Source organism: Ipomoea triloba, chromosome 4 (assembly GCF_003576645.1).
Source record: "Ipomoea triloba cultivar NCNSP0323 chromosome 4, ASM357664v1".
Taxonomy (NCBI): domain Eukaryota; kingdom Viridiplantae; phylum Streptophyta; class Magnoliopsida; order Solanales; family Convolvulaceae; genus Ipomoea; species Ipomoea triloba.
In genome coordinates this window covers 4,235,028-4,262,761 of record NC_044919.1, presented here as the reverse complement: position 1 = coordinate 4,262,761, position 27,734 = coordinate 4,235,028, and the positions used below count along the sequence as shown (strand labels likewise).

Here is a 27,734-nt window from a genome sequence, read left to right as displayed (position 1 = left end):
GTACGTGTGTTAATAACATATTATTGGTGTTATTAACGTGAATTTGCAACAATACATTTATGGGAGGAATATTTTACTTTTATATATACTATAGATTAAAATTTTATGTGGAGGGGATCACCCTATAAAAGTATTGTTGCATGTTGCACACAACTCTTCTAGCTCGGAGAACACCATAAGTGTCATCTTGAAAGAGTTCAGACGATAACTTTTTCAACACTTTGAATCTCGATTTTGAAGAATTGATACCTCAGCAAGGATATCAACCACAACATTTTATTTCATATGAGTATGAGATATTTTAAGTTGACACTAACGATTCACTTTCCTCTTGTACATATCGATTTTATTAACAATTAGGCCTTGTAGTTGACTACATTCATCATAACTTACATTTCACAATCATCAATGAGTCACGCTCCATCTAGACGAGCTTAAAACCCTTATTGACATCTCCCACACAATTTGGAGCCCCTTTAATATGACCAACACTCTGGTTCTTTCACCAAACACTACCCAATACAAACTGTGTATCCCACAATCCATCTACCTTCCATGTCTCGAACTCCTCCACCTCATGCCCTTTTTCATATTGAATTCATAAAGTTGTTGTTTATTTATTTTGTTGGATGATACGATAAAGTCACAATCATAATTTAAAAGTGTGCATTTAATAAATTTGATATCGTGATTTTAACATAAATGGATAAAATAACTATATAAAAATAAATTAACTTAAATTAAATTGTTCTTAGTTGTCCCAACTCAAATCAAGAAAGCCAGTTAATAGAATTTAGAAAGTTGACAAATTTCATCTACAAACTGCACCCCCCAAAAAAACAGATCATTTTTAGTCTACTTCTGGAAACAGTTGCTTGTGTCAACCCATTCCCAAACTTAAATCACACCTTGGAGAAGGCCGGCTATGAATCTTGCAGACAGATATATACGGTGAAGAAGGATTTCCACTGCAGTGGTGTAAAAGGAAGTTCTGGCACAGTGCTGAGATCTGCTTTCGAAAACAATCAAAGAATTATGAACTTTTATCATGCCAAAACGTTGGCCGCGGCAGATTTCTTGGATGCGATGACAAAGGAAAACATGAAAGTAAGTTTCTGATTATCCGCAAGAATCCTCCCTCCTTCCTTTGACGAGGGATTCGTCATTTCAATCTGGATTCGCTAACCCTATCACCATGCGATATACTCCTGAATTCTATATCTTCACCCTCTCCCTCGTGTTCCTCATCCTCTCATTCATGCTCCTCCCTCCTTTCCGCCCCTTTCTATTTCTTCACCGTCCCGAGAGCGCTCAGAATCAAACCCTATTGCACTCGAAATCAGAAGCACAATTTTCGGAGGGTTTCCGCCATAATCTTGGTCAAAAGCAGCAATCCTCACCGAGAAATTATATCATTCGGTTCAATAGGTATTTGAAATCGGAATATCACCGGACGTATCTGGAAGATAATGTGAAATTGGTAGGTTGGGAATGGATAGAAAGGAAAAATCCGGCATCTCGGTTTCCAACGGACTTTGCACTGGTAGCAATTGAAGAATCAATGACAGGAATTTTAATTGAGAAGTTCACAAATTTGAAGGTTGTGAAAGATGTTTCATTAGATTTGAGCTATCAAAGAGGAGTTCTTGGGAAGCAGAATGACAGGGTTGGGGCTTTTTTTGATGGGGAGAAGAGGCCAGGCAAGATTTTCACTGCAATGTCTTTCTCTGAAGGAGAGAGAAATATTGTGTCAAACACAAGTAACATGAAAATTAGCTGGAATAGGGAGCTTTTGATGCAGGCATGTTGGTGATGTGTTTTCTACTTATTTCTTTTTATTATCTAGCTTGAAAGATGGGATGCTAAATGAAAATGGTCCTTTTTGCAGAAGTCTCAAGTTACCTCCATGTTTAGTGCAGAAGCACTTTGGTCGAAAGGATATACTGGCTCCAAAGTAAAAATGGCTATATTTGATACAGGAATTCGATATGATCATCCACATTTTCGTAATATCAAGGTACTATATCTTTTCTGGAGAAATGATAATAAAGCATGCTTTGCTTAAACTTTATGTTGCTCATGTCCAAACATGCTGCCGGCCATATCTAGCTTCTCCCATAATATTCATTTGGGGTTATTATTTACTGATTTGATTACACAGGAGCGCACAAATTGGACCAATGAAAATACACTTAATGACAATCTAGGACATGGGACATTTGTAGCAGGAGTTATTGCCGGACAAGATTCAGAGTGCCTTGGTTTTGCCCCAGACACTGAGATATATGCTTTTCGAGTTTTTACTGATGCACAGGTAATGGATACTTCACTTTTAAAATTTACAGAGGATCTAAACCCAGTAACTATTTGTCTAGGAAGATAGTTTACGTATTTACCCCGTTTTTTTTTTTAATAGGAGAATACAATAAGTCTTTATCAATTTATTTCCAGAATTTCTCAATTTCATGGTTGAGCCAACTACCCAGAAAATGACGTTTATATGTGGACACAAAGTTTGTCATTTTGAAACACATTCTTCTCCCTCTGAGGCTCTGAGATTGTATACTTTATTCTAGTTTTACTGGTGATTTTTGGAGATTGACTGCAAAGATTTTCCGACACTGGTGACAATAAAGGTTTAATTAGAAACAGTAGAGGTTATTTTATTTTATGGTTTTTAAACATGTGGCTGGGTCAATAGTTGATGGGTCAAGTTATAGATAGTTAGTTTGGATGGAGAGTTAATGGAAGCTAACAATGGACTAAATTGGCTACAATTGACCAAAGTTATTGTAATCTTTACAAGGAAAAGAAATATTGGGCAAAAGTGACCGAATGGATATAACATAGGGGTCAAATTGATATTTTAGACCATAGTAATCCCTAAAAAGGAAATTTATTGCAATCTTATGCTGGTGAGTCATGCAATTGTGTGTGTTAGGCGTGACTTCTTTGCTGCATAGGGCACAGAGAAAGCCTAGTAATGAGTGTATAGAGTGATAAAGAAAAATGTCTACAGCATAAATTCTAAACCAACTGCTATTGCGTTTTTATCAAAATGGTTTTATTGTTTTTCTTATTTATGATCTTTAATTTAGCAACCATATGAGAAATTTGCCCTCAGTTCATTGCAGGTGTCATATACTTCATGGTTTCTTGATGCATTTAACTATGCAATTGCAACCAACATGGATGTGCTGAACTTGAGCATAGGTGGGCCTGATTATTTGGATCTTCCGTTTGTGGAGAAGGTGAGATTGCTAGGTTTTATTTTTCTAACAAGTTTTTCACTAACAATTTTTTTTTGGTTGTAAATTTCCATTATTAACAAGGAATTACTTCATTTTGTTATAAGTCTAAATGGATTTATTAATTGATGCATGGAAATATATAGTCTAGTCCTGATGTTGAATGCTAGTATTTTCTTGTAAGTGCATACCAAAAAAAAAAAACACAGCAGCAATGAGAAACATTCATTTATAGATTACCTACTTCCTCTGTTAGGTTTGGGAGATAACAGCAAATAATATTATCATGGTTTCGGCAATTGGGAACGATGGACCACTTTATGGAACTTTGAACAATCCAGCAGATCAAAGTGATGTTATTGGTGTTGGTGGCATTGATTACAATGATCATATAGCATCGTTTTCATCACGTGGGATGAGCACATGGGAGCTTCCTCATGGGTAGTGTATCCACTTTTCCTTTTTTCTTGTTTCTTTCTTTCATGTTGGAATTAAGTTACCTAAAGTATAACACACTCAATTTAATAATCTTTGACGTGATATGTGAGTTTAATTACTGACTACCATGTCCTCCTTAGAATACCGAGACATCAAGGGCTCTTGTTAATGGACCCTTTCGTCCACCATCATGCTTATAAATTATATAATCGCCAGTGAAAGAGGAGGAGGGGGAATGAAAGAGAAAAGTATAGTGGAAGATAATTTATAACTGCAAATATTTGCCTTGCAGGTATGGCCGCATAAAGCCTGATATTGTTGCTTATGGACGGGAGATTATGGGATCGAAGATTAGCACAGGTTGCAAAAGCTTATCTGGTACTAGCGTTGCAAGTCCTGTAGTTGCTGGAATTGTATGCCTTCTTGTGAGTGTCATTCCTGAAAGCAAGCGAAAAGACATTCTAAATCCAGCCAGTGTGAAACAGGCACTGGTAGAGGGAGCCGCAAAGCTTTCCGGTCCTAACATGTATGAGCAGGGTGCAGGAAGGGTCAATTTGTGAGTTCTTGAACTTATCATGCAGTATGAAGATACTTAATGCATGTTATGTCTTATTATTTATATGTTAACTTGAATACTTATGACAGATTGGAGTCCTATGAGATTTTAAAGAACTATGAACCTCGAGCAAGCATCTTTCCTAGTGCTCTTGATTATAGTGATTGTCCTTATTCATGGCCATTTTGTGTTCAACCACTCTATGCCGGTGCCATGCCAGTTATTTTTAATGCTACCATTTTAAATGGAATGGGTGTAATCGGTTACGTTGAAAGCCCACCAACATGGCATCCCTCAGATGAGGATGGCAATCTTCTTAGTATACACTTCACTTATTCAGATGTTATTTGGCCATGGACGGGTTATCTTGCTCTGCACATGCAAATCAAGGAAGAGGGAGCTAAATTTTCAGGAGATATTGAAGGCAATGTAACTGTTAAGGTCCATAGCCCTCCAGCTCCCGGAGAAAAAGCTCGCCGAAGTACTACCTGTATCCTTCAGTTGAAGCTGAAAGTGATTCCTACTCCACCAAGAGAAGTGCGTATTTTATGGGATCAATTTCATAGTATCAAGTACCCTCCCGGTTATATACCTAGAGACTCCTTAGATGTTAGGAATGACATTCTTGACTGGCATGGAGATCATCTTCATACAAATTTCCATATTATGTTTGACATGCTAAGAGATGCTGGATATTACGTTGAAACACTTGGATCCCCTCTTACATGCTTTGATGCACGCCAATATGGGACGCTTCTCCTTGTGGATCTTGAGGATGAGTACTTTGCTGAAGAGATCGAGAAACTCAGGGATGATGTCATCAACTCCGGATTAAGTCTGGTTGTATTTGCTGACTGGTATAATGTGGACACAATGGTGAAGATGAGATTCTTTGATGATAACACAAGGAGTTGGTGGACACCTGTTACTGGGGGTGCAAATGTGCCGGCTTTAAATGATCTTTTGTCTCCATTTGGGATTGCATTTGGAGATAAAATTCTTAACGGCGATTTTGTCATCAATGGTGAGCAGACTCGATATGCATCAGGAACGGACATTGTGAAGATTCCTAGAGGTGGATATCTGCACAGCTTCCCTTTCCTCGATAGTTCAGAGAGTGGGGCCACTCAGAGTGGTCTGTCCTCTGGCATGACCAAGGTGAGCTACCTTAAAATGAAACACAGAAAGAAAAGAAAGATTGGGTGCTTTAGGATGTGCATGTTACCTTGTAATTTGATTCTCCTCAAATCAATAAATACTTCTTTTGTGAACTATTGATTGCTTTAGTTGCTGTTTCATATATAACCTTGCAGCGTGTTTAATTTGATGCAGGCAGACACGCCGGTTCTTGGTCTTTTGGAGGTTGGTAGGGGCCGTATTGCAGTGTATGGAGACTCTAATTGTTTGGATAGCAGTCATATGGTTACCAACTGTTACGGGCTTTTGAAGAAAATACTAGATTTTACGAGCAGGAGTGTTAAAGATCCTGTACTTTTCTCTGATTCAGCTAGACAAGATAAGCCATTACATATAGACAAGAAGCAATTACCTTCCCGAAGAACAGATGTGAATTTCTCTACCTATTCTGCTGTTGTCGGAAAGGAATTGATCTGCAGGCATGACTCTAGGTTCGAAGTATGGGAAACTAAAGGCTACAATTTACATGTCAGAGGAAGAAACCGCAGATTACCAGGGTACACCGTTATTGATTTGGGCACTGGCTTAAATTCTAGTGCAGAGAACTCTTGGATGAAAATATCCAACACAACTAAGACGGACGTTGGTTATTCACAAAGAAAAGAGGACCTCAACGGAGATGATGTAAGAATTTCTTGATACTCTTCTCACCCTTTAGACATTATCGTTTTTTTTTTTTGAGTGACGAGGGAAACCCGTAGTCACTACCCGAGGGTGTGCACTGAGTAAACTCAGCCTTATGACCCTAGTCGACAAAGGACCACAAGGAGGTAAACAAGTTTAAGTTGTCTATAGTTAACCGGCTCAAACTAAGAAGGTCAATAGGCCGCTCCCACTGGGAGTCAAACTTGAAACCTTGTGGTTACCAAGCTACAGTCTGACCAACTTGGCTGGGGTTACCCCGCTATTATATTTATTGGCCATTGTTTAACAAGAGGCTTATGTTTGATTCCACTTAACTCCTCCCTCCCTTGCAGCAAGATGTGCCTGTGCCTGTCGCTACTCATTGGCTTTTACCTGCAGGTGTTGCCATTATCGGTAAGTTGGAAGAGTTGAATTTTTCAGACCGTACAACTTGTTATTTTCTTTTTGTGATTCATTTCATCAAATACTTCTAACTTGCCCCATATTACCAGGGCTCTTGCTCCTTTTGAGCCTTTGGCGCTTTCGACATAGGCGGCCTAGGCCAAGGAAAGCACCTGGTTCAGGCCGCGGCATGTATCCATAGACATTCATGTACCCGGTTTACATCAATCTTCAATTCTGCATGCTGAGTTCTTGTAATATTACGGGACAGCACCGAGGTTTTAGGTGCCACCCATTGTCACCACAGGCTGAGTTTTGTATTAGTAAAGATCCTCCAGAGAAATTTTGCCCAGTAGAAGATCCTTTCAGTAGCATCAGATTTCTAGATGTAAATTACGTGGCATTTGAGCTGAATTGCCTTTGAGTAGAAAAAAGTCTTTTTCTCATTAAAAAAAAACCCTACAGTGCCATCATATTGGAATTTAGTCCTTGGAGAGCTCTTGGTCTATTGGTTGAGATCTTGATTCAGTTGATTGGTTAGGAGTTTGATACCCATCAAAGTATTTTTTATATTCGTGCGTAATTTAATTTTAATTGAGAAAGTGAGTATATAAACAAATGATAAATATGGTCAGACTAAAAAATCAAATATGCTGGCACACTAATACATTAATGACTATAATAAATCATGAAATTCCTACACTTACAAGTTACAAGGGCTTAAAATTCAATAATATTAGAGTTTACAGCATGTGAACCTTATACATGTAGAATGCATTGTTAGTCCAATCAACGCAATCTCAGGGAGACCAAGAGTGTGATGCTGACACCCAAAGAAGGGTCACCTTTACTCCATGCCTCGCATTGGTACAGCAATATGTTGACCCTGTGAGTGCAGCAAACAGACACGAAACTATCAAACTCACGTATTATGTACTATTATCTGAGAAACCGCAGTTACTATTGGAGCTATGTAAACCCTGCATTATGACCTTAGCTAGTAAAAGATCACCGGCCTAAGTTGTTCGTAGCTGACGGGCTCAAACCAAAAAGGCCAATAAGGTGCTCCCACTGGGAGTCGAACTTGTAACCTAATAGTTACCATGCCAATGGTCTGACCAACTTGGTTAGGTTGCCCATACTCTTTATCTATTTTGAGCTTTAACCTACACACATTTGAGCAATTTTTTTGCATGATTGGGCTCCAAACACACGATAAGATTACAAGGATGAATGTGACAAGGACATCATATCTGTCCTTCAATTATCAGTCTTCAATGAAAATCTATTCTATCACTACAAAAAAAGGGCAACATTAGGGGGGATTGATAAGCATATATGTCCTTTCATCAGAGAATATGATTCACTCCTTTCCCCCAAATCCATTCTCCACCCCAAGGAGTGGGAAAGTGAAATTGTAAAGAATGACAGTAAGTGTTCACCTTCCTGTGCTTGATAAGAGTAATGGACCAAATACCAAAATAAGACCGCCAAAATTGAAAAAGATAGAGATGAGAGAAAAATAATCAAATCCCGCCTGTAAGACTCTTAGTAAGTGAATATTTCACGGCAAAGTCAAAGAAGAACAATCAACGAATGACACGCATTTTTGCATGCTGAAAGCACTGCTCCCATTGTTCATTCACGTGAACATATCTAATCAGTTATTAGCATACATTTTTGAAAAAATGTTCTCCATGAATTATTGCACTTGAATGCATTTTGATATTCCTTCTGGAGCAAATAAAGTCAGATATTTCGAAAAGGTCTGCAATAAATTTAGACTCTTTTAGCATTTTAAGATTAGTGGACAAAGTATTGTAGATGGATGTAGCCCAAAGATTTCAAAATCAAGTGGAATTCACATGAAGCTGAAAATATTAGAATGGGGATCAAAGGATAATTTCCTCTTAACACATTAAAGATCAGAATTTAGCCCAGAGATCAAGTATTCAATTGCTTGTCGGAGATAAGCATGCATTAGCAAAGAAAACCATGGTGTTATGGTCCTCTTATGGAGGCTTTTAGGTTTCCCTCTTTGATGGGCAAGCTATAGTAAGATGCATTTAGGAAGTAAAACCAATACACTATAACTCATCTAAAGTATAAGAAACGTTGTGTTTCACAAAGTAACCAAACGAAAAGTGTAGAAACGTATGAAAATGTGGCAATACCTGTGAGTTAGGATTAGGCACTGCATCTCTAGAAGAGCCATCTGAAGCCTTTGCTGATCCCTTTGTATCACCCTAACAAATAAAGTAGTTGTTCTTAATGCTAAAAAAACCAAAGAACAAAACTGAGGTCTGAATTACTGTGAAAACTATGCAAAGCAATATTGACTTACCTCCATCTGGGAAAGTCATTGATCCAACAGAACCAAAGAGACATACAAAAACACAAATACATTAGTTTATAATCCATGGCATCATCCACACCAGATATCACCAACTTAATGTGCATAAACAAAGATAACTACCTCTCTATATCGAGTGAGATACACCTTGAGAGGATCGATATAATCCTCAAATCCTAAAGTTGCCATTGCCCAGAGAAGATCATCACCATTAATAGTTTTCCTTTTCTCCTTTTGGCATTTGTCGCTTGCCCTAAACAATTTGAACACAACAATAATCATGTAATCACAAAAAAATCCAAATAAGCATGAAGTTCATCCTTGTAATAAAAAACCATCAGTTTATCACAAATGGGGATGAAATACACACAAAAATGACCCTAATGGCACAATTATACGATACGTCGATACTAATACGGACTGTATCAATAAGTACCATTTAAGTAGGCATAAACTCCTAAAATTACAGACTTTGAGTGCATAAGGTTCCAAGAAGAATTATGAGAAGAAAAGATGAAGAAAAATATATTAGAAAATGATAACATTATTCTGGTCCTGTACTTCTCTGGTAGAGCTTGGATATTTATACTAGCTAATACATATAATAACAACCATAAATATCATAGTAGACAAAATCATCTTTCATATCAACTAGATTTATTGGCGGATAATCATGTTGTCCCAAAATCAGTGGTGTCATTCAAATTTGTTGGTACATCACTCTCCATTCCTTGAAAATATACACCTTGTCCTAAGGTGTGGTTTTGAGTACTACACCTAGATTTGCACAAGGGACCCCCAATAGCATCGTTAGGTGAGCTGTCATTTTACTATGCCAATGCCTATTCCTCCACTTGTGTTTGCACTTGTAGAGTTGTAGATGAGGTACCATTTTTCTCATAGTTGAAACAAAACCTCCTTTTGCTTCATTCCTGCATTAAATCTAGTGTGAATCACTTAAAGGGAAGATTTGTGTAGGTGGCTGTTAGCTTATGGTGCATGGTTGCATAAGTGGTGGTAGAGTTGGAGTAATTTTCACCCGTTGCACTGGTTGTAGTGTTGGTTTGTTCCAAAATGTGGTATGTGGAGATGCGTATTTGTTCCATATCGTAGTAGGTGGTATTGATTGGGGGGATCATACTATGTGGTAGTATTAGGGATGGGGTGATAATGGAAGTGGGCTTGGAGATGGAGGGGGTAGAATAGGTGGTGGTGTTAGCGACGGAGGGGGTGGGCTTTGGGTCTTATTTCAGTTGCATTCGATAACTTTCCTTGAAAATTCTTAAAATGTGACGACCCAAAATAAAGATTAGCTTTTTCTAAAAAAATTGTCTAAATGTCCAAAAACCTATGCGTTCTCTTCTCATCCAATGATACCACTTAGAAGCTTCACCTTCCATTGTGAAGGTGAAAGAGTTGCACCCTTTGAGAATCCAAGGCTTTGAAGAATTCATAATATTATTCTATTTGAAGAATCCAATGATGCAGATTTAGGTAATTTGGGACAATGGTGGAAAGAAAGAAAGAAGTTTTTTGATTGAGCAACAATGTGTCAATGTGACAGGACCAATGAAAGCACCAAATGGTACAACTCTAATATGAATTGTATCGATAAACACTTTTCGAGTAGGTGCAAACTTCCAAAATTAAACACTTCAAGCGCGTGGGGGCTCCAAAAAGAATTATGAGAAAAAAAAAAAAAAGATGAAGGAAAATAAATTAGAAGATAATATTAATCTAGTCCTTCTCTAGACTCTAGTAGAGCTTGGGTATCTATACTAGCTAATACATATAATAACAACCATAAATATCATAGCAAATTAAGGTAAACTTATATTCTCCTTGATCATTAGAGTAGACAAAATCATCTTTCATATCCATATTTATTGGCCGCTAATCATGTTGTCCCTAAATCGGTGGAATTTCATTTAAGATTTGTTGGTATATCACTCTCTACCCTTTGAAAAAAAAAAAAGAGGTCCTCGAGGAGTGGTGTGAGTACTACACCTAGATTTGCACAAGGGACCCCCAATAGCATTGTTAGGTGAGCCGTCATTTAACTATGCTAACACCTAGTCCTCCACTTGTGTTTGCACTTGGAGATGAGGTGCCAATTTTTGTCACAGTTGAAACACAACTTCCTTTAGATTCATTCTTGCATCAAATCCAATGTGAATCACTTAAAGGGAAGATCCGCACTGATGGTTGTCAACATATAGACATATAGTGTAGGGTTGCAATAGGTGGTGGTAAGAGTTGGGATAATTTTCATTGATTCTACTAATTGTTAGTGTTGGTTTGTTCCAAAATGTGCAATGTGAAGGTGTGGCTTTGTTCCATATTGTAGTAGGTGGTATTGATGAATGGATCATAGTATGTTGTAGACTTGTAGAAATGAATGAGATGAATTTAGTGGTGGCCGTGATAGTGGAGGTGGGCTTGGAGATAGTAGACATAGAATAGGTGGGCTTTGGGTCGATATTTTAGTCGCATTCAATAACTTTCCTTGAAAACTCTTAAAATGTAATAGCCCAAAAATGAGGCTTGACTTTATTTTAAAAATATGTCCAAATGCCCAACAACCTATGTGTTTTCACCCACTAATGCCACTCAGAAGCTTCACCTTCCACTGTGAATGCTAAGTTGCAACCTTTGACAATCTAAAGCTCTAAAGACCTCATAATATTCTTCTATGTGAAAAATCCAACCATCTAAATTTAGGTAATTTGGGAAATTGGCAGGGAGATCCTAATATGGGTCGTATCGGTACATACCATTAGAGTATGGGAAAACTCCTAAAATTAATGTGTGGTTCCAAGAACTATGGGAAGAAGAGATGAACATATACTAGAAGAGATTATGTTATTATGGTCCTTTACTTAATTACTTCTTTGGATATTTATACTAGCTAATACATTATACATATAATATAAGAACCATAAATATGATAGAAAAATAAGGTTAAATAATATTCTCCTTGATCATAGGAGCAGATAAAATCATCTTTCATATCCAAATTTATTAGCCGCTAATCATGCTATCTAAGAATCAGTGGAATGTCATTCAAATTTTCTGGCGCAACTACGAGTAGAAAGCAACAAAGTACAAACTCTAACACACTGGAAGCAAATTGAATAACCAAATACGCATAACCTTCAAACTAAAAAGCAAAGAAGAAAAGAGCTTTCAAGGGGAACCATACTCGCTAGTGACGAAGCTGATGAACTCAGAAACACATTCCTGAACAGTCTCCTTGGCATCCTTAGCAATCTTACCGCTAGCCGGAAGAGCCTTCTTCATGATCCGACTGATATTCGCGATTGGGAGAAACCTATCCTGCTCCCGAATATTCGACCTGGGGCCGGGGCTATGTTCCCCGCTGTCGTGGCTGCCACCGCCGGGACTCGCCGGATGCTGACCGTCCGCCATAACCGCCGCCAAATGAACCCTATCTCCGCCATACGCAGAGACAAACAGTGAACGGACAGATAGATACAGAGGAGTGTGTGTGTATAGGTAGAAGAAGTGAGATTGAGGAGAGAGAGAGGAGAGTGAGAGACGGTTACCTGAGAAATTGAGAATTTGTATTTGGGCGCGAGGAGAATCGAGGCGAGGAGAGGAGATCGGACGCTGGAAAAGTGCGCAGAGAGGAGACGACTGAGATGGGAGTTTGGGGATGTGATTAGGTATATCAACACCGTTGGTTCTCTCTCTCTCATTTCCGGGTCGGTTTATTAAGGCTCCGTTTTTCAATACTTGACCACCCGCTTATGTGTCCACTGTTAACTGGATAAGTTTTGACTCTTTGACTCATATTCTTTCAAATTATTCTTTCTTCAAAAAAAAAAATGTCAAATATGCAATTGGGTCATCCAACGAAAAAAAAAAAAAAAAAAAAAAAGAAATTGGATCACTGGATAACGCAAACTCATTCAATTCAATCCAAAATGACTCGTTTATCTGAAAACATGCCGACATGGTTAGGGGTGNCTCTCTCGCCAGTCGCTGCTTTCCCTCTTCTCTTTATCTCTCTGCCTCTTTCTCTCTCGCGCGATCCCATTCTCTTTGTCTCTCAGACCTCACTCATCTCCAATCTGTGCCTCTCAACTCTCACACCCTCTCCAGTTCTCATCATCACCATGGTTCACTGATTTCGCCTCTCCGCCCTCTAGAGTACAGCATTCGCTCAAGCTCTCAGCCACTCGGTCCATTCTCGGTAAGTTCTCTCTAACCTCTCTAGCCCTCTTCACATGAAACCATAGATCTGTCAAGCACAATTTAGATCTGGGTAGATCTTCAAGGCTTCGATTTCTGCACTTCGACTGGCGATCCCCTACTGAAAAGGCAAAGACCAAAGCTAGCCATAAGTATTTAACAAATCTATGTCTCTAACATGCAGTTTATTAGTCAAATTCTTCTCTTTATTGTAGCAAAATATGGAATTTGAGGAGAGGGGATTACAACTTCAACAGCTTTGACTTAATGCCAATCATTTTCACTACTTTTTTGGGTTAAATTTTTGTTATTTATACTTCATGTCTGTATATTTTATTAGATTAGATAGATTAGTAAATTGTTGTAATGTTATTAATAGGGGTGGGCACGGGTTAGGTTCGGGTGTCGATAGTTTTCGGACCTTGTGTTTTTACATCCGAAATCGAACAAAAAATTAACAGGTTATTAATAGGGGTGGACATGGGTTGAGTTCAGGTGTCGATAGTTTTCAGGCCCTATGTCTTTACATCCGAAACCGAACTAAAAATTTTATTAAATTAATAATTACAACAAAACACTTTAATAACATTACAACAATTTACTAATCTATCTAATCTAATAAAATATACAGACATGAAGTATAAATAACAAAAATTTAACCCAAAAAAAGCAGTGAAAATGATTGGCATTAAGTCAAAGCTGTTGAAGTTGTAATCCCCTCTATTTTGCTACAATAAAGATAAGAATTTGGCTAATAAACTGCATGTTAGAGACATAGATTTGTTAGATATTTATGGCCAGCTTTGGTCTTTGCCCTTTCAGTAGGGGACCGCCAGTCGAAGTGGAGAAATCGGAGCCTTGAAGATCTGCCCAGATCTACGTTGTGCTTTTAACAGATCTAGGGTTTTATGTGAATAGAGCTAGAGAGGTTAGTGAGAACTCGTCGAGATTGGAACGAGTGGCTGAGAGCCTGAGCGAGTGTGATACTCTAGAAGGCGGAGAGGCGGAATTAGTGAACCATGGTGATGATGAGAACTGGAGAGGGTGTGAGATGTGAGAGGCACAGATTGGAGATGAGTGAGGTCTGAGAGACAGAGAAGGGAATCACGAGGAGAGAAAGAGGCTGAGGGATAAAGAGAAGAGGTGAAGTAGCGACTAGCGAGAGAGGAAGGATAATTAGGGCTGTTAACGAACCAAATATAAACGAACGGAGGCTGTTCGTGTTCGTTTGTTAAGGATTTTGGGGTGTTTGTGTTCGTGTTCGTTTGTTAAGGTTTTGAAAATCTTGTTCGTGTTCGTTTGTTAAACATTCGTTTCGTTAGTGTTCGTTAACGTTCGCAAACACGTTCGCGAACGTGTTCGTTAATGTTAACGAACATGTTCACGAACGTATTCGCAAACTTAACAAACACGTTCACAAACATGTTCATTTATGTTAATGAACACGTTCGTGAACACTTAATAACCAAACACCTGCACATGTTCATGAACATAATTTGTTCGTGAACAATAAATAATATATATTCACGAACAATTTATATATATATATATATATATATATATTTGTAAATATGTTTGCGAATATTATTAAACGAACACTAAACGAGCTTGTTCGCGAACAATACTAAACGAACAGAAACGAATTTGTTCACGAACACTACTAAGCGAACACAAACGAGCTTGTTCGCGAACACTTAGCAAACGAACTTACCACTGTTCATACTCTGTTTGTTTATTAACCGAGCTCTAAATTTTGTTTGTTAATGTTCGTTTACGTTAATAAACGAACATAAACGAACGCTTACCGAGCTCGAACACGAGTAGTTTGTCGAAAGCTTTGTTCGCTAATAGCCCTAAGGATAATAGAATACTCCAGCTTATCTAACCAACTATTATTTATATACTAACCATATATTTCAGATATTGGGTCAAACCCCGCTCTAACAATTTAAACTCGTAAACCGAACCAAATAAGTACATTTCAACACAGTTTTGATCGGGTTAGACCTAAAACAGGTCGAATCCGAACCGAATTGCATTTTTCTAGGGCAAATCCGTAAAAATTCGTGTGTGACCCGAAATGTGCCCACCCCTATACATGGGTCACGTGGCAGTTATTGAATTTAAAATAATTTTTTAAAAAAATAATTTTTAAAAAATAATTATTTAGAATTTAAAAAAAAAAAAAAAAAAAAAAAAAAAAAGATCCTTCGGTTCCAGCAAATTATACAATTGACCCACATTTTGTACCTATAGGCTATAGCTATCACATGTATATAAACTATTAACTAAGTATAGAATGTGTTAATTAAAGATACAATTATTTTTTATCAAGGTTCAATGGTTCACAATGCAATATAAACCTTAATCAATGGTATAACAATTGCTCTCCAACCGGAGACGAAGAGGCCGATTCGTCTCAGGCCATCTCCATAGTCATGGAGACGAAGGGGCCGACTTCGCCTCGGACCAAAAGAAAAACAAACACACTTGAAGACCAAATGTAGATGTCATTTAGTAGTCATGCCACCAAAAGTGAATAATAATTCTATTATTTTAAATTTTGATCATCGAATTCAAAATCGATCAAATATGTGCCGCAATCTAAGAACAAAGTTATTCTTCCGGTTGAGTCGAGGATTCGATGAGGACATCAAAAGATATTCTCCATTAAAATCTCATCATGTCAAGTAAGATAAGATGTTAGCTTGACGGGGAGAGTAGCATAACAATGGAGTCAAATATATACTCAGAAAAGGATTAACAATTCTGCTAATTTGCAGCCAAAAAGAATTGGGCAAGAATGCAACATCAAGAAAAACGAAACAGAAAACCAATGTATGAACAAGATCCAACCTACTGATTGATATATATACGAAACGAAGATCTAACGAGGAGTTGGGCGAGCGATGGATTCATCAATGGAGAGGTAATGCTCGCCCACGCCAAGATCAATGGAGCCCAGGTTCAGGGATGAATGCACGGAATGCTTAGATATATCATCCGAACTACCTTCCCTTACCACTTCTGCTCCTCGTTCAATGGCGAGGGCGTCCTGGATTTCCTTGATAACTTCCGAGATGGAGGGCCTCATGCTCCCGTGGGGCTGCACGCACATCAGGGCTTTCTCGGCTATCTTCCACATGGACTGGATGTCGTACTCATTTCGCAAGGCGGGGTCGATGATGCCTTGAATATCCCCGCTCTCGATATGCAGTTTTGCCTGGATCCATGTAAGCAAAAGTATACACTTATCAGAACGAATAACCATTCAGATTTCAAGAATCCCGAGTTTTGTATCCATATCCTTACCCATTGGACTATGTTGCGGCAGTTAACACCAAACTTTTCGTTGGAGATTGCTTCTTGACCGGATATTAGCTCCAGGAGAATGACTCCAAAACTGTAGACGTCGCTTTTGTCTGTCAACTGCTGCGATATATAGTACCTGCAGAAGATCGAGCTAGAGAGTTAACACGTAGAGATTTCAGATGAAAATATGGTAACAACTAACACACTGATTATTATAGGCAGTTGCTGAAGTTGGAAGGACAGCTGGCTAGCTGCATTCCACGAGAGTGTTCGATGAAGATAGAGACGCGAAGTTTGCTTTTACAAACTCACTTCAGTTTTTGGACAACGAGGGAAACCTGCCACTATCGAGGGTGTACTGGGTAAACCCCGTCTTGTGACCCTAGTTAGCAAAAGACCTATTTTGATTGCATTTAAATTTACAAATGGTTGCCAGCTTAGCCTTCGATGAGAATAATTGTCGTGAAGGAAAATGCTTACTCGGGATCCAGGTACCCTACAGTTCCCCGGACTATGCTTGAAACGTGAGAAGTACCATCTACTGCAATCTTCGAGAGACCAAAATCCGAAACCTTTGCTCTCATGTTCGTGTCAAGAAGAATATTGCTGGTTTTCAGATCTCTGTGGATGATGGACGGGACACATCCAGTATGAAGGTACTCAATCCCTGAAAAAACAAAAACAATAAAATGATTATTTACATCGATCAAGAATGGAGATTCTCTCACAAATCCCCACGCTATTGATTTCTACATTACCGACCTTTCGCAGAATCTTCAGCAATCTCTAAACGCTTGATCCAGTTGATACTTCGATCACGTATTTGCGGGCCTACCATTATGTAATGTGAAATATAATATAATTAAAAAAAATAAAACCAACGGAACCTGAACCGGTCATAAGGCCAAAGTTGTGAGCCCGACTTACCATAAAGATGTTCCTTAAGTGTCCCGCTATGCATGAACTCATAAACAAGAACACTTTTCCCATCTTCCTGGCAATATCCAAGAAACTGTACAAGATTTCTGTGATGTATCCTAGAAAGAAGAGACACCTGTAATAACAACACAAAATTTTCAAGAATTGGTACCTAAAAAGGTGTAATAAGAAATACAAAGAACGAATATGCAGTGGAGACTTCGTTCAATCCCCGTCAACTATTTCAAGACCACAAAGTAGCCTCATTTCTCACCAGAAAATTATATGTAATTTACCTCAAATCTAACTTAATTCTAGTAGCGGGGTTGACTGCGTGAATTCTATTTCTCTCTTGATTATTGCTAAATTTGTTGTGAATATTTGAGATCTCTCTAGTATTCCTTCCTTTATAACGTCAACCCGTGCCTCGTTTGACCTAATACATAAAGTAAAGGAACACACATAACAACTTACCTCGTTCGAAAACTCTCGCTTTCCCTGAAAAGAATTATTCGTAAGAACTTTGACTGCAATTTCCCTTCCATCTTTCAATTTTCCATAGTATACGACCCCAAAGCCTCCTGAGCCAACCTTTTTCTCAAAATTCCTAGTGGCCTCTTCGATCTCAGATAATGTAAAGCAATGTGCCGCTTCTGTTGCTGTGCCATCCAAGGTAGAGACGAGTCTTTGAGGAGGTAAAACTTGTTCAAATTTGCCTGAAAATTGTCATAGAGAATGAAAATGTTGTCTCCACCGAGGTCTTAAACAGATGATAAAAGTTGAGGAAATGCTTCGGCTTTGTCTGACCTTGCTTAGGGCGGCTTTTCTTTCCCTTCTTTATTAATATGCAAGAAGCGATTGTAGCAATAAGAAGAACAGCAGCACCAACTGATGATCCGATAATTATTTTCTTACGACTCCTTCCACTGCTCCCTTTACGGAGATTAATATTTCCCGTATAGCTGGAGAACAAGGACAGATTAGAGGATCCATTGCACAATCGGTAAAAAAGAGAAAAACTATATGAATAATCTGGTTCATTCTTAACCACCATAATATTTACATGCATGGTTGTAGGTGGCTTCAATCAATCATATATAGCAACCAAAATAGTACAAAGTGACATGAAATGATACTCACTTGAAATTCAGATCCTTATCAAGGAGAGCAGATGGTATGTCCCCAGATAACATGTTGTTCTGCACGTACCTGCAACCGTCAGATTCAATAAAAAGTTAGTGCCAAAGAAGTTCAAAGTGCTTAGGTCTATAGAGTATAAAGGTAATACATAAGACATACAGGTCTCTTAAATTCGGAAGGACTGCTATAGAGGAAGGCAGCTCTCCAGTCAACTGATTGTTCTCGAGATGTCTGCAGGAGAAAGAATTATAAGCTAGCCAAGCTTACGGGACTGTATCAAAATATCAAACAAAGAAAATGCTTTACATTATCTGCAAGTTTGGGCACCCACTAAAATCAGGTATTGGACCGGTCAGTGAATTCCCATCAAGCCATCTGCATTCGAAATAAAACCAAACGACAATGAAGATAAAGTATCAAAAGTGAAGGGCAAAAAGTGTATGAGGAAATGATACTTACAGTTCAGTTAAACTGCTCAGCCTCGTAAACTCTGATGGAATACCTCCAGTCAGATTTTTACCAGACAATTTTCTGCAAAAATGCCAGTTGCAAGACTATTATCACCAAGCCCATAAAAGTAGAAAAGAAACACCGAGAAGAAAACTAGAAAAGAAGGATATAAGTTTAAATGCAACTTGCATTGATGTAATCCTTGGGCGGGGACTTGAGTCACATTGGAGCCAGGACCATGGAACTGGCAAGCATGGATCGCCACCCTCTTGCGCCCACAGTAATGATGCAAAACGTGAAATGAAACCAGCAATTACGGGTCCTGTAACTCATGGAAGCCAACAACAACCACACATCATTAGAACTTTAGGACTAGAATACAAAAAAGCAGATTTGTAAAACACTTAATCTCCTAAGGTGCCTACCTATGGTGCAAGTCCAGATCTTTCATCATTGAGAAAGAAAGAACGATAGCAAATATCCACCGAAACAACAATTGTCAACAAAGTTTAATAAAATGTAACTATAATGTCTTAAACCTGAAACCGTATTTTTCAGGAAAAATATCATTTGAATAAGAAAAATGTTTTTTACCATCCAAGGAGCCATCATTTCTCTCCAGATATTTGTTTATTTCCATTGCATTCAAGAGAGGACCCATTGTAGAATCCGATGTCTTCCCAAATCTAAAAGATAGCACAAAGGGGAACGACAGGTTGTCATATCCAGGCTCGTAAACACGATATTTCCCATGGGCATTCTCTTGGATATCAACAACTGCCTTGCTAATATCAGGATATCCAGGGAGTACTAGCCTGAATTTCCTAGTGTCACGAGGGCCCAAGTCCTCAATCTCTGCGAAATAGGTATATGCCCAACCAAAACCAGGGAAGCCATCCAGGTTCAGGCGGTATGTTAATGAACCATTCCTGCCAACTACAGCTGTCTGCATTACTTTTTGAGGAGGCAATTCGGTTGAGCCTACATAAATTGGCTTTGTGGTCGACACTTTTTCAGTTCCATCAGCAACATCAACAAGGTAATTTGCTTTCTTAATGGTGTCTGATGCCCATAACCTATCAAATGGGTCATCAGGATACCTGGAGAAAATGAATATTGCTGTCACACAAATCGAATTTATGAGCATGTAAAAGAAAAAAGGCAGATGTCAAACAAGAAAATAAGATGCCCCCTTTCACTTTTATTTCAGAAAGCAATATACTCCAAATTTTACCAAAATATGTATAGAACTTGGTATAAAGACAACTCTGAAGGCAAAACCATAAAGCATACCTGATAGGAGCATCACTATCAGCACCAAAATTTATTCTTGCGGAGACACTTAGAAAGTTACTATTTTCGCTTGGAGTCAGATACATTGAGCCATTAAATTGTCGAAGCTCAAGTGTCGAGATGAATGGCTGCCCAGTGGTGGCATTTGATAAGCAGACACTTATCCTGGGATCAGTGGCCAGAAATATCAACTCTTGGTACTCTATTGTACTAGCATCAGAAATAACTATTGTAGCCCAATGGGTAGCCCCAAGAGAGATGTCAAACTTCGGATATACATTGTTGTTATCAAAGTTTCCGTATAAGAAAGTTGCCCTTACAAGATATCTGGTCCTCACAGTGACATTAAGTGAGTAGCAATACTTTCTGTCATCTGCTGGGAAATATCTCAACGTCTGGTATTGTAACCTTGTCTCATTTGCAACAGATATATTAGCCAATTCTCCATTCACCATTTGAGAATCTGGAGTCCACTCAAGACCGAGCTCATCTCTGAAGTTATCGTTACCACCACAATCTAGACTTACAAAACCTGTTCCAAATTCCCAAATCAGCACTTATATGCACAATGTTACCTCTCTCTAATACACATCTATGAGCCTACAATCAGCATTTATGGAAGCTGCAGTGCACATTTTGTTAATCCCCCAAGCATAGAAAAACATAGGAAGCAAAATTCAGAGATTCTTTTATTAATATAATTCCAAGTAACATGCCTCTGTGCAAATCAGCCCGAATTTCAATCAGAGAAAACGAATCGCTACAAATATAATATTGCATATCTCCTCCACTCCTCCCAAGTCCCAACTTTAGAATGATATCAATCCAGTGAAAGTTAAAATCAAATTCACATAACTTATATAAGCCACTTTGAGGGTCTACCAAGCTCCTTGCACCCCACCCCCCTAAGTATGCAACTTCATTAAATACAACATAGACCAGTATGGAGTAAGTACTTCACCTACAGAACTCATTAAATCCTATAGCCACTTATATACATGAATTTAAGCTAGAAAAAAAAAACTTCAAAAATTATGACTTCAGGTGGCTATTAGCACACATGATGAAACATCATCTATTGTTTCTTTCCTCTGTTTTCTTGCCTCTTTCTTTTCATTCTTCTGTACTGAAACACCACACTCTAGTAGGACAGAGTGATTGGCAGCATCAACAACCTTAAAAGCCTAAGAAAATCTAAAAATCTACACACCTAACAACAGCAAAAAAACATTTCACCTAAAAATCTAATCTTGAATAACTAACAAGCAAAACCAATCATATAACCATTCAATTTTTTCCTTTTTAAAGAAACCCATAAGACATATTATTGGGATATTAAGAATATGCCCAAAAAGATTATCAAAAAGCATCCACACACACACACACACACAAATATTCACAGAGTGAGTAACCTGGTCTCTGAGCAGGGATGCCATCCATGAGCATGAGAAGAAGAAGGCCCAGAGAGAGAAATATAAGGAAGAATCTAGTCCCCATTTCCCCCCTTCTTTCTCGACTAACAAGATGGCGGCATGAGATTGATTGGATCAAGAAAGTTTAGCGTATTCTAAGAAAAACAAGCAACAAGATAAAGTTGATGAAGTATTTGTTTAGCGTGAGAAAAAGGGGAGGAAGAACAGTTCTGAATCAAGCTCCTGAGATACTGTTTCTCGCTTCATTGATTACTGCTGGCAGTCTGGTACTAGTACTAGAAATATATTGTTATAATAATAATTAAAAAAAATACATATATATCTACTGAGAAGAAAATGGGAATGTTTTTAACAGATGCAGTAATTGATGAGAGAGAGAACTACCAATTTAGGTTTCTCTTGTTTGAACAGTCAATACTCAACAGTAGAGTGTAGCAAGGAGTCTGTTGGGAATGAAAATGGATCGAGTAATTTGGGGTATTTAACTTGTATTAAGTATTCAACAAAGTCATTATTTTACATACATAAAGTAGTACTTCATTTATCTTATTTTACTCTATCTGTCTTCTTTTTTTTCTTTTTTCTTTTTTCTTATTTTTATGTATCTGATTTAATTAATAAAATTTGACCTAAGTTAATTTTAATTCAAATTTTTATAATATTAAATTTATTATTAGTGTATAATATATATATATATATATATATATATATTTATTTATTTATTTATTTATTTATTTATAAACTATATTAAAAGTATTATTAAACACACAAAAAAAATTAAATTTTAAAATAATTTTAAAATATTTAATAAAAATACTCAAAGAATAAAGAGTTGGTTTGACTAATAAATAGTAAATATGATAAGTAAAATGTGACAGATGAAGTAAATTATTGTGGGCGCTATCACGCGGCAGTGCTTAGCTCTCTGCTCTCCCAGTCGAGTTACTCGAGTATCAGTTACTTATGTTAAGCATGTTCATAACGCGGTAACACGTTATTTGACAGTTAGAGGGTTGTCACAGACTAATCGTTTGTCCTCGCAAATTCCCCCCTCCCCTCGTTTTTGTTGCAGCCTGGAAGGGTGTTTTAATAATATCTCTGTCCGGTTGGTTAAAGAAAAAAAAAACTAAATATGGTTCATAAATTTCTAATTATAGGTACATAAATTCAATAACTATCGCATATTTATAAAGTTTTCATGGTAGATTTACAAAATTACTATTGTAAGTTCATAAAGTTATCATTGTAGGTTTATAAAGTCACTATTATATGTTCATGAAGTTACTATTGTATGTAGAGCAATTTTTGAAAATTGTTTAGAGACAACCGCAACCTAGTCATGTTGTTAGTTTCGTAATCACAAAGTTCTAACCACAACTTAGACTAGTTAATATCTTTATAGTCCTTACCTCTTTACAATCTTTTGTCGGCTATGGTCACAAACTAAACTTCACCCATAGTGCATCTTTGGATAGCGGCCATGAATTTTTTTGTAAATCAAAATTACTATTATATGTCTATAAAGTCACAACTACATGTTCATAATATCAGTATTACAATTTCATCAAAATTTGAACACACACATGTAACATTCACTTGAGTTTTGAGACATATTCGATCAACTAGTTCTACATGTATTCACATTTTAGAATGGCTAAATGATCGGGTGTCTAACACATTAGAACATTTCAGTTTTTCATCTCAACTAGTATAAAATTGGAGGTGGCATTTATTATTACATACCATATAAGTAACATGACAAGATTGTACTTAGAAAACAAAATTAGAAAAATATCCAATTACACATATTTATTTGGTTAATGATTTTTTTTTTCTTGAATACTATTGACGCACAACAAGCCAACGCCCCTACCAGGGATCAAATATATGACCTCTCACTTAGGAGGGTTACAACTATGTCACTTGACCACAAGACCTTTGGCATTTGATGAATGATTTAATTGTACACTTTTTAGGTTTAGTGACTCAATTGTACCAAAGCAATAAATGTAATGATATATTTGACTTTTTTTTTTCCTTCTACTTTTTCTAATAGAACCAGAATATGTGTTAAAATTTTTAAATACATTTAAAATTTCTTCGTGGATTAATATTTTTTCATATGTATTAAAAATTAATTAATACTTTGGCAGTATAATTACCTAATTGGGAATACATACTACAAAAAAAAAAATAAAAAATCCATGCATCGCACGGATAATTGAACAATTATTTGCTCTAATTCAAGCAATGAAAACATCAGAAAACATAATCGATCCAACAAATTTCATCAATTTCGCTATATTATATTCGATGTAATTTATACTATAATTTTATATCGATCCAAATATTCTTCAAATATTATAATAAATCTATTTCGTGCAACGCACGGACGAAAATACTAGTTAATTAATACTTTGGCAGTATAATTACCTAATTGGGAATACATACTACAAAATAAAAAAAATAAAGAAAAGGAAAATGAATATGTTGCATATGAATGATATGATTTGAGGAATGTGGGGGTGTTCAGTCTATTTAAATATTTAATATGATTGGGTTTTAAAAAAGTAGTGGAAAATTTGGGGCCCAGCAGAAGTGGGCCCTTAAAATGGCACTATGAAGATGGACCCTTGCGATGATAGGAACGGGGAAAGAGGAAAAAGACGAGATTCTCCCACACTTAACTGGGCCCTACTCATTATTTTTTAAATTTGGATAATATTAAATAGATAAATTATAGTGTGTGGAAAAAGAGTTGAGAGTTGGATTATTCTCAATGAATTACAATTTATTTGTGAATAACATCATTGTAAAATTGAGATTGAGAGCGACTCATAAATAGTTATTGTGTGGTTGAAGGGTCAAGATATGCCTTATGGCCAAATATTTAATTTGGTGGAGATATGCAAATAATTTAAAAGATTAGAGAGTATAATACAGTCATAGACTTATTGGAGTCCCCTCATCCTTCTCTCCAACAAATTTTGTTTGAGGATAGTTTTTTAGCCATTACTAAAATGTATACATTATTATGTAAACATCGCTCTTATGTAATAATCTGCAATGCACGCACGAGAGTATGTTGATAAGAATTAAATTTTTAATTTGTTTTATACGAGAATCATGGTCCACTTATTCAATCACCATTTTCAGAACATATTTTCATTATATTAATTATAGTAAATGTTGGATACTCGAGTAGGATACTCAGTCGGTACCACCCGCTAGGCGGTTAGGAGATGAGTGGTCAGTAGTCAGCAGAGGAAGGGCGGGTCACACTGCTGGCGCATTATAAGGGATAACGCCTCAAGATTCTTTTCAGATTTTGGGCATGATTTTCTTCTCCAATATTAAGAAATGGATCCTGCAACTTTGCAAACAAATCCAAAGTTAGTTTAGAAAGGTTTCTTAAGTCTAATTTTGTCAATTTTTTTTCCTTTTTTTTTTCCTCACATGTCTATGTATAAATACCCACGGACCCACCCCTTGGGGGTCACACGGTAAAAGATTGGATTTTTTCACTTTGTAGCAATAACACTATTTTCTTGTTGTTTGTACATTTTAGTCTAATTTTACAGTTGTGTTAACTTGTCGATCAGTTACCTCGTAGCCGTAAAGCCAACAGTAACAATTGAATCTCAATCGCATTGTTCCAACAATGATGATTGTTAGAAAAAGGATCCATATTTATAAGTTCAATTCAACAATAACATAAAAACATAAATGCATGTCGCGTTAAATAGTAACAAAAAAAAAAAAGTCATTCCGTATTTGTGATAGGTATTGCATTGCATTTTGGATTCACAAATTACCTAATAGTCTAATACCAACTATTTCGTTGCGTTTCAAGTGTACAGATTACCTAATACCAACTCCTATTTGGCCAAAACTGCACGTGTAATTAACACCAAATTGAACATGATTGAAACTTTAGGATCTAATCGTAACAGCAGTAAAATTTCCAGGACCAAAAAGCAAAATTTAATGGACTCTGAGGTGGACCAGATAGATATAATAATAATAATAATAATGTAGCCAGTCGTATACTATGTTGGGTACCAAAGTATAGAAAAAGGTTGACACTTTTTGACCTGCTGGTTTTGGAACATATCATTATCATATACAATTTTTATTTTTTTTTTGAGAAACAAACCATTATCATATACAATTAAATATTCATTTAGTTAAGAGTATAGACAATTAGATAACTACTGATTATGAAAGAAGAGACTAAAGAGTAGAAGTTAAATTGTTTCAGATTAAGTAGTGAATAGTAAATATTTAATGTGTTCGAGAGGGATCTTAAGTGTCAAAAGACTATGGTTAGTATAGTCGTGAAGATTAATAAGTTAGTTTGCACAAGTATTTGGCTTCTCTTATTCTTTATGAATATGTTTTATCAAGCAAAGCCAATCGTGTTTAATTAATCTTCGATAGCCACTAAATATGTGTTTGCGCATCCTTTCTTATGAGCCCCTATTTGATTTTCCTAATACGAACTTGCTAATGTTTAATCAATTTAACCTTTTAAAAATTTCTACTTCAACACAACTTAAGATCATGGTAAGTTACCCATAGGCTATAGCTATGCTCTTCGTCTCTTAGGCATAAGGCAACACTATGACATGTCATTATAATATATTAATGCGTTGAACTACATAAATACATATAACTTTTATTTTACTCTTTACTATATAATGTGTTAAATGATTATTTGTTCTAAAGAGTGTCATTTTTTCTCATTTTCATTTAATCAATACAAATCATATGACGAGAGCAACACTCTTTAAAAATGCACATAATATTTTTCTCATATTAATTAAAATACAAAGTATATCTATAGAAATAATAGTATAATATTTAATCACGTGTCTTCAAATCGATAACTAGAATGCTAGATGAAGTTAAAAAAAAAAATGAATGATTTATTATCACAAATAATGTGGTTAAAACTGGATCTCTCTCTCTCTTTTTAAAGTGTTATTGTTAGCAAAACCTCAAAAGTCAAAGAGACAAATTAAAGACCTGATGGTTATGATAATATCTGAAAAAGAAGTCACGGGTGTAAATTCCAAAAATAAGTCCTTACACGACATCATTACATTAAATGGTCGAAAACTTTTTTTTTTTTTTTGAAAACTAAATGGTCGAAAACTTAACAGACAAGCTTGGCTATCACCCTAGGGTCACACTTGTGTGAGACCGTCTCACGGATCTTTATTCGTGAGACGGGTCGGGTCGGGTCAAAGTACCATGCAAATGTTATACTTAGTGCAAATCTCACACTTATATGCTCAAATATAACACTAATCAAAAATACAATTTTTGTTACTTATAAAAAAAAAGTAATACATTTTTCATAATAAATAATGTTGACAAGTGCCTCTCACTTATAAGGGCAAATATAATACTTTTGAGGAAAAATGTAATACTTTTAAATCGAAATGTAAAAGTATTGTATTTTCTCTTAAAAGTATTACATTTACCCTAATAAGTAACAAAATTTTTATTCCTGATTAGTATTACATTTGAGCATATAAGTATGGCATTTGTGTATATAAGTATTACATTTGCATCTCGACCCGACCCGTCTCATGGTGAGACAGTCTCACACAAGTTTTTGCCATCACCCTATGATTAGAGCAACTTAACAATTAACTCTTTCCCAAAATACCAAGCTATGAATATAGTCATAGATGAATATTGGTCACTTTCTCACTGTGCACCAATGGTAGGCACCCCAACATAGGAGTTTACACCCTAAAATTTCAACTCTCCGTAAGGCTATCCTTAACCGAGAAATTTCTCTCACTTTTTGAAATGGGTCCCACTTCCACATCATCAAATTTATAAATTCTTCAATATTTGTTTTACATCTCTGCAATATTATCTCACTTTTAAAAGTGGTCTTACCTTCATATTATATTATAAATATAATAACCAAATAATAATATAATAACTAATAAGAAATTAAAAAATAAAAATAAAAAAATACACAAAGGCTGCCGCAGCTGCCATGAGGCGGCCTTTGTCAGTCTTAGCAAGCTTTCTAAATAAGAAAGCTTGCAAGACACTTGGCCAAAAAAAATAAACAAAAACAAAAATATAATGCCACATCAATAGCCACCTCACCTAGCAAGTGGAAGACTTGC

General features: G+C 36.6%; 3 protein-coding genes across 3 annotated transcripts; 1 reads left to right on the top strand and 2 right to left on the bottom strand.

Moving 5' to 3' along the window:
• The first annotated feature begins 844 nt into the window (after positions 1–844).
• Positions 845–6,981, top strand: LOC116017686 (subtilisin-like protease SBT6.1). The gene is made up of 10 exons (XM_031258311.1): positions 845–1,801; positions 1,889–2,017; positions 2,162–2,314; positions 3,135–3,251; positions 3,505–3,689; positions 3,979–4,242; positions 4,332–5,400; positions 5,575–6,063; positions 6,417–6,477; positions 6,576–6,981. Exons 1-10 carry the CDS (start codon positions 1,196–1,198, stop codon positions 6,665–6,667), a joined length of 3,165 nt encoding a protein of 1,054 aa, XP_031114171.1. The 5' UTR covers positions 845–1,195; the 3' UTR covers positions 6,668–6,981.
• A 95-nt stretch (positions 6,982–7,076) lies between these two features.
• On the bottom strand, positions 7,077–12,534 carry LOC116017687 (nuclear transcription factor Y subunit B-1-like). Its single transcript, XM_031258312.1, has 6 exons — positions 12,385–12,534; positions 12,021–12,266; positions 8,942–9,071; positions 8,810–8,815; positions 8,640–8,711; positions 7,077–7,351 (listed from the first exon to the last, which is right to left on the bottom strand). The coding sequence occupies exons 2-6, from the start codon at positions 12,245–12,247 to the stop codon at positions 7,313–7,315; spliced, it is 474 nt and encodes a 157-aa protein (XP_031114172.1). The 5' UTR covers positions 12,248–12,266; positions 12,385–12,534; the 3' UTR covers positions 7,077–7,312.
• A 3,144-nt stretch (positions 12,535–15,678) lies between these two features.
• LOC116016547 (probable LRR receptor-like serine/threonine-protein kinase At1g67720) lies at positions 15,679–21,855 on the bottom strand. Its single transcript, XM_031256867.1, has 15 exons — positions 21,559–21,855; positions 20,147–20,678; positions 19,448–19,953; positions 19,043–19,175; positions 18,863–18,934; positions 18,710–18,778; positions 18,563–18,634; positions 18,404–18,472; positions 18,071–18,225; positions 17,738–17,979; positions 17,273–17,399; positions 17,108–17,176; positions 16,826–17,012; positions 16,346–16,481; positions 15,679–16,256 (listed from the first exon to the last, which is right to left on the bottom strand). Exons 1-15 carry the CDS (start codon positions 21,641–21,643, stop codon positions 15,921–15,923), a joined length of 2,790 nt encoding a protein of 929 aa, XP_031112727.1. The 5' UTR covers positions 21,644–21,855; the 3' UTR covers positions 15,679–15,920.
• Between the last annotated feature and the right edge of the window lie 5,879 nt (positions 21,856–27,734).

What these genes read in the sequence shown, in the direction of transcription:
- LOC116017687 (XM_031258312.1), bottom strand. Translation starts at nt 12,247, where the DNA reads ATGGCGGACGGTCAGCATCCGGCGAGTCCCGGCGGTGGCAGCCACGAC. An exon ending in ATCAGCTTCGTCACTAGCGA is followed by an intron (nt 9,072 to 12,020) that starts GTATGGTTCCCC and finishes CAAATTGTTTAG; the next exon opens with GGCAAGCGACAAATGCCAAA. An exon ending in TGCCTAATCCTAACTCACAG is followed by an intron (nt 7,352 to 8,639) that starts GTATTGCCACAT and finishes CTGCACTCACAG; the next exon opens with GGTCAACATATTGCTGTACC.
- LOC116016547 (XM_031256867.1), bottom strand. Translation starts at nt 21,643, where the DNA reads ATGGGGACTAGATTCTTCCTTATATTTCTCTCTCTGGGCCTTCTTCTT. An exon ending in GAAAAGCCGCCCTAAGCAAG is followed by an intron (nt 17,980 to 18,070) that starts GTCAGACAAAGC and finishes GACAATTTTCAG; the next exon opens with GCAAATTTGAACAAGTTTTA. An exon ending in GCCGCAACATAGTCCAATGG is followed by an intron (nt 16,257 to 16,345) that starts GTAAGGATATGG and finishes ACATGGATCCAG; the next exon opens with GCAAAACTGCATATCGAGAG.
- LOC116017686 (XM_031258311.1), top strand. Translation starts at nt 1,196, where the DNA reads ATGCGATATACTCCTGAATTCTATATCTTCACCCTCTCCCTCGTGTTC. An exon ending in ATAGGGAGCTTTTGATGCAG is followed by an intron (nt 1,802 to 1,888) that starts GCATGTTGGTGA and finishes TCCTTTTTGCAG; the next exon opens with AAGTCTCAAGTTACCTCCAT. An exon ending in GGTGCAGGAAGGGTCAATTT is followed by an intron (nt 4,243 to 4,331) that starts GTGAGTTCTTGA and finishes TACTTATGACAG; the next exon opens with ATTGGAGTCCTATGAGATTT.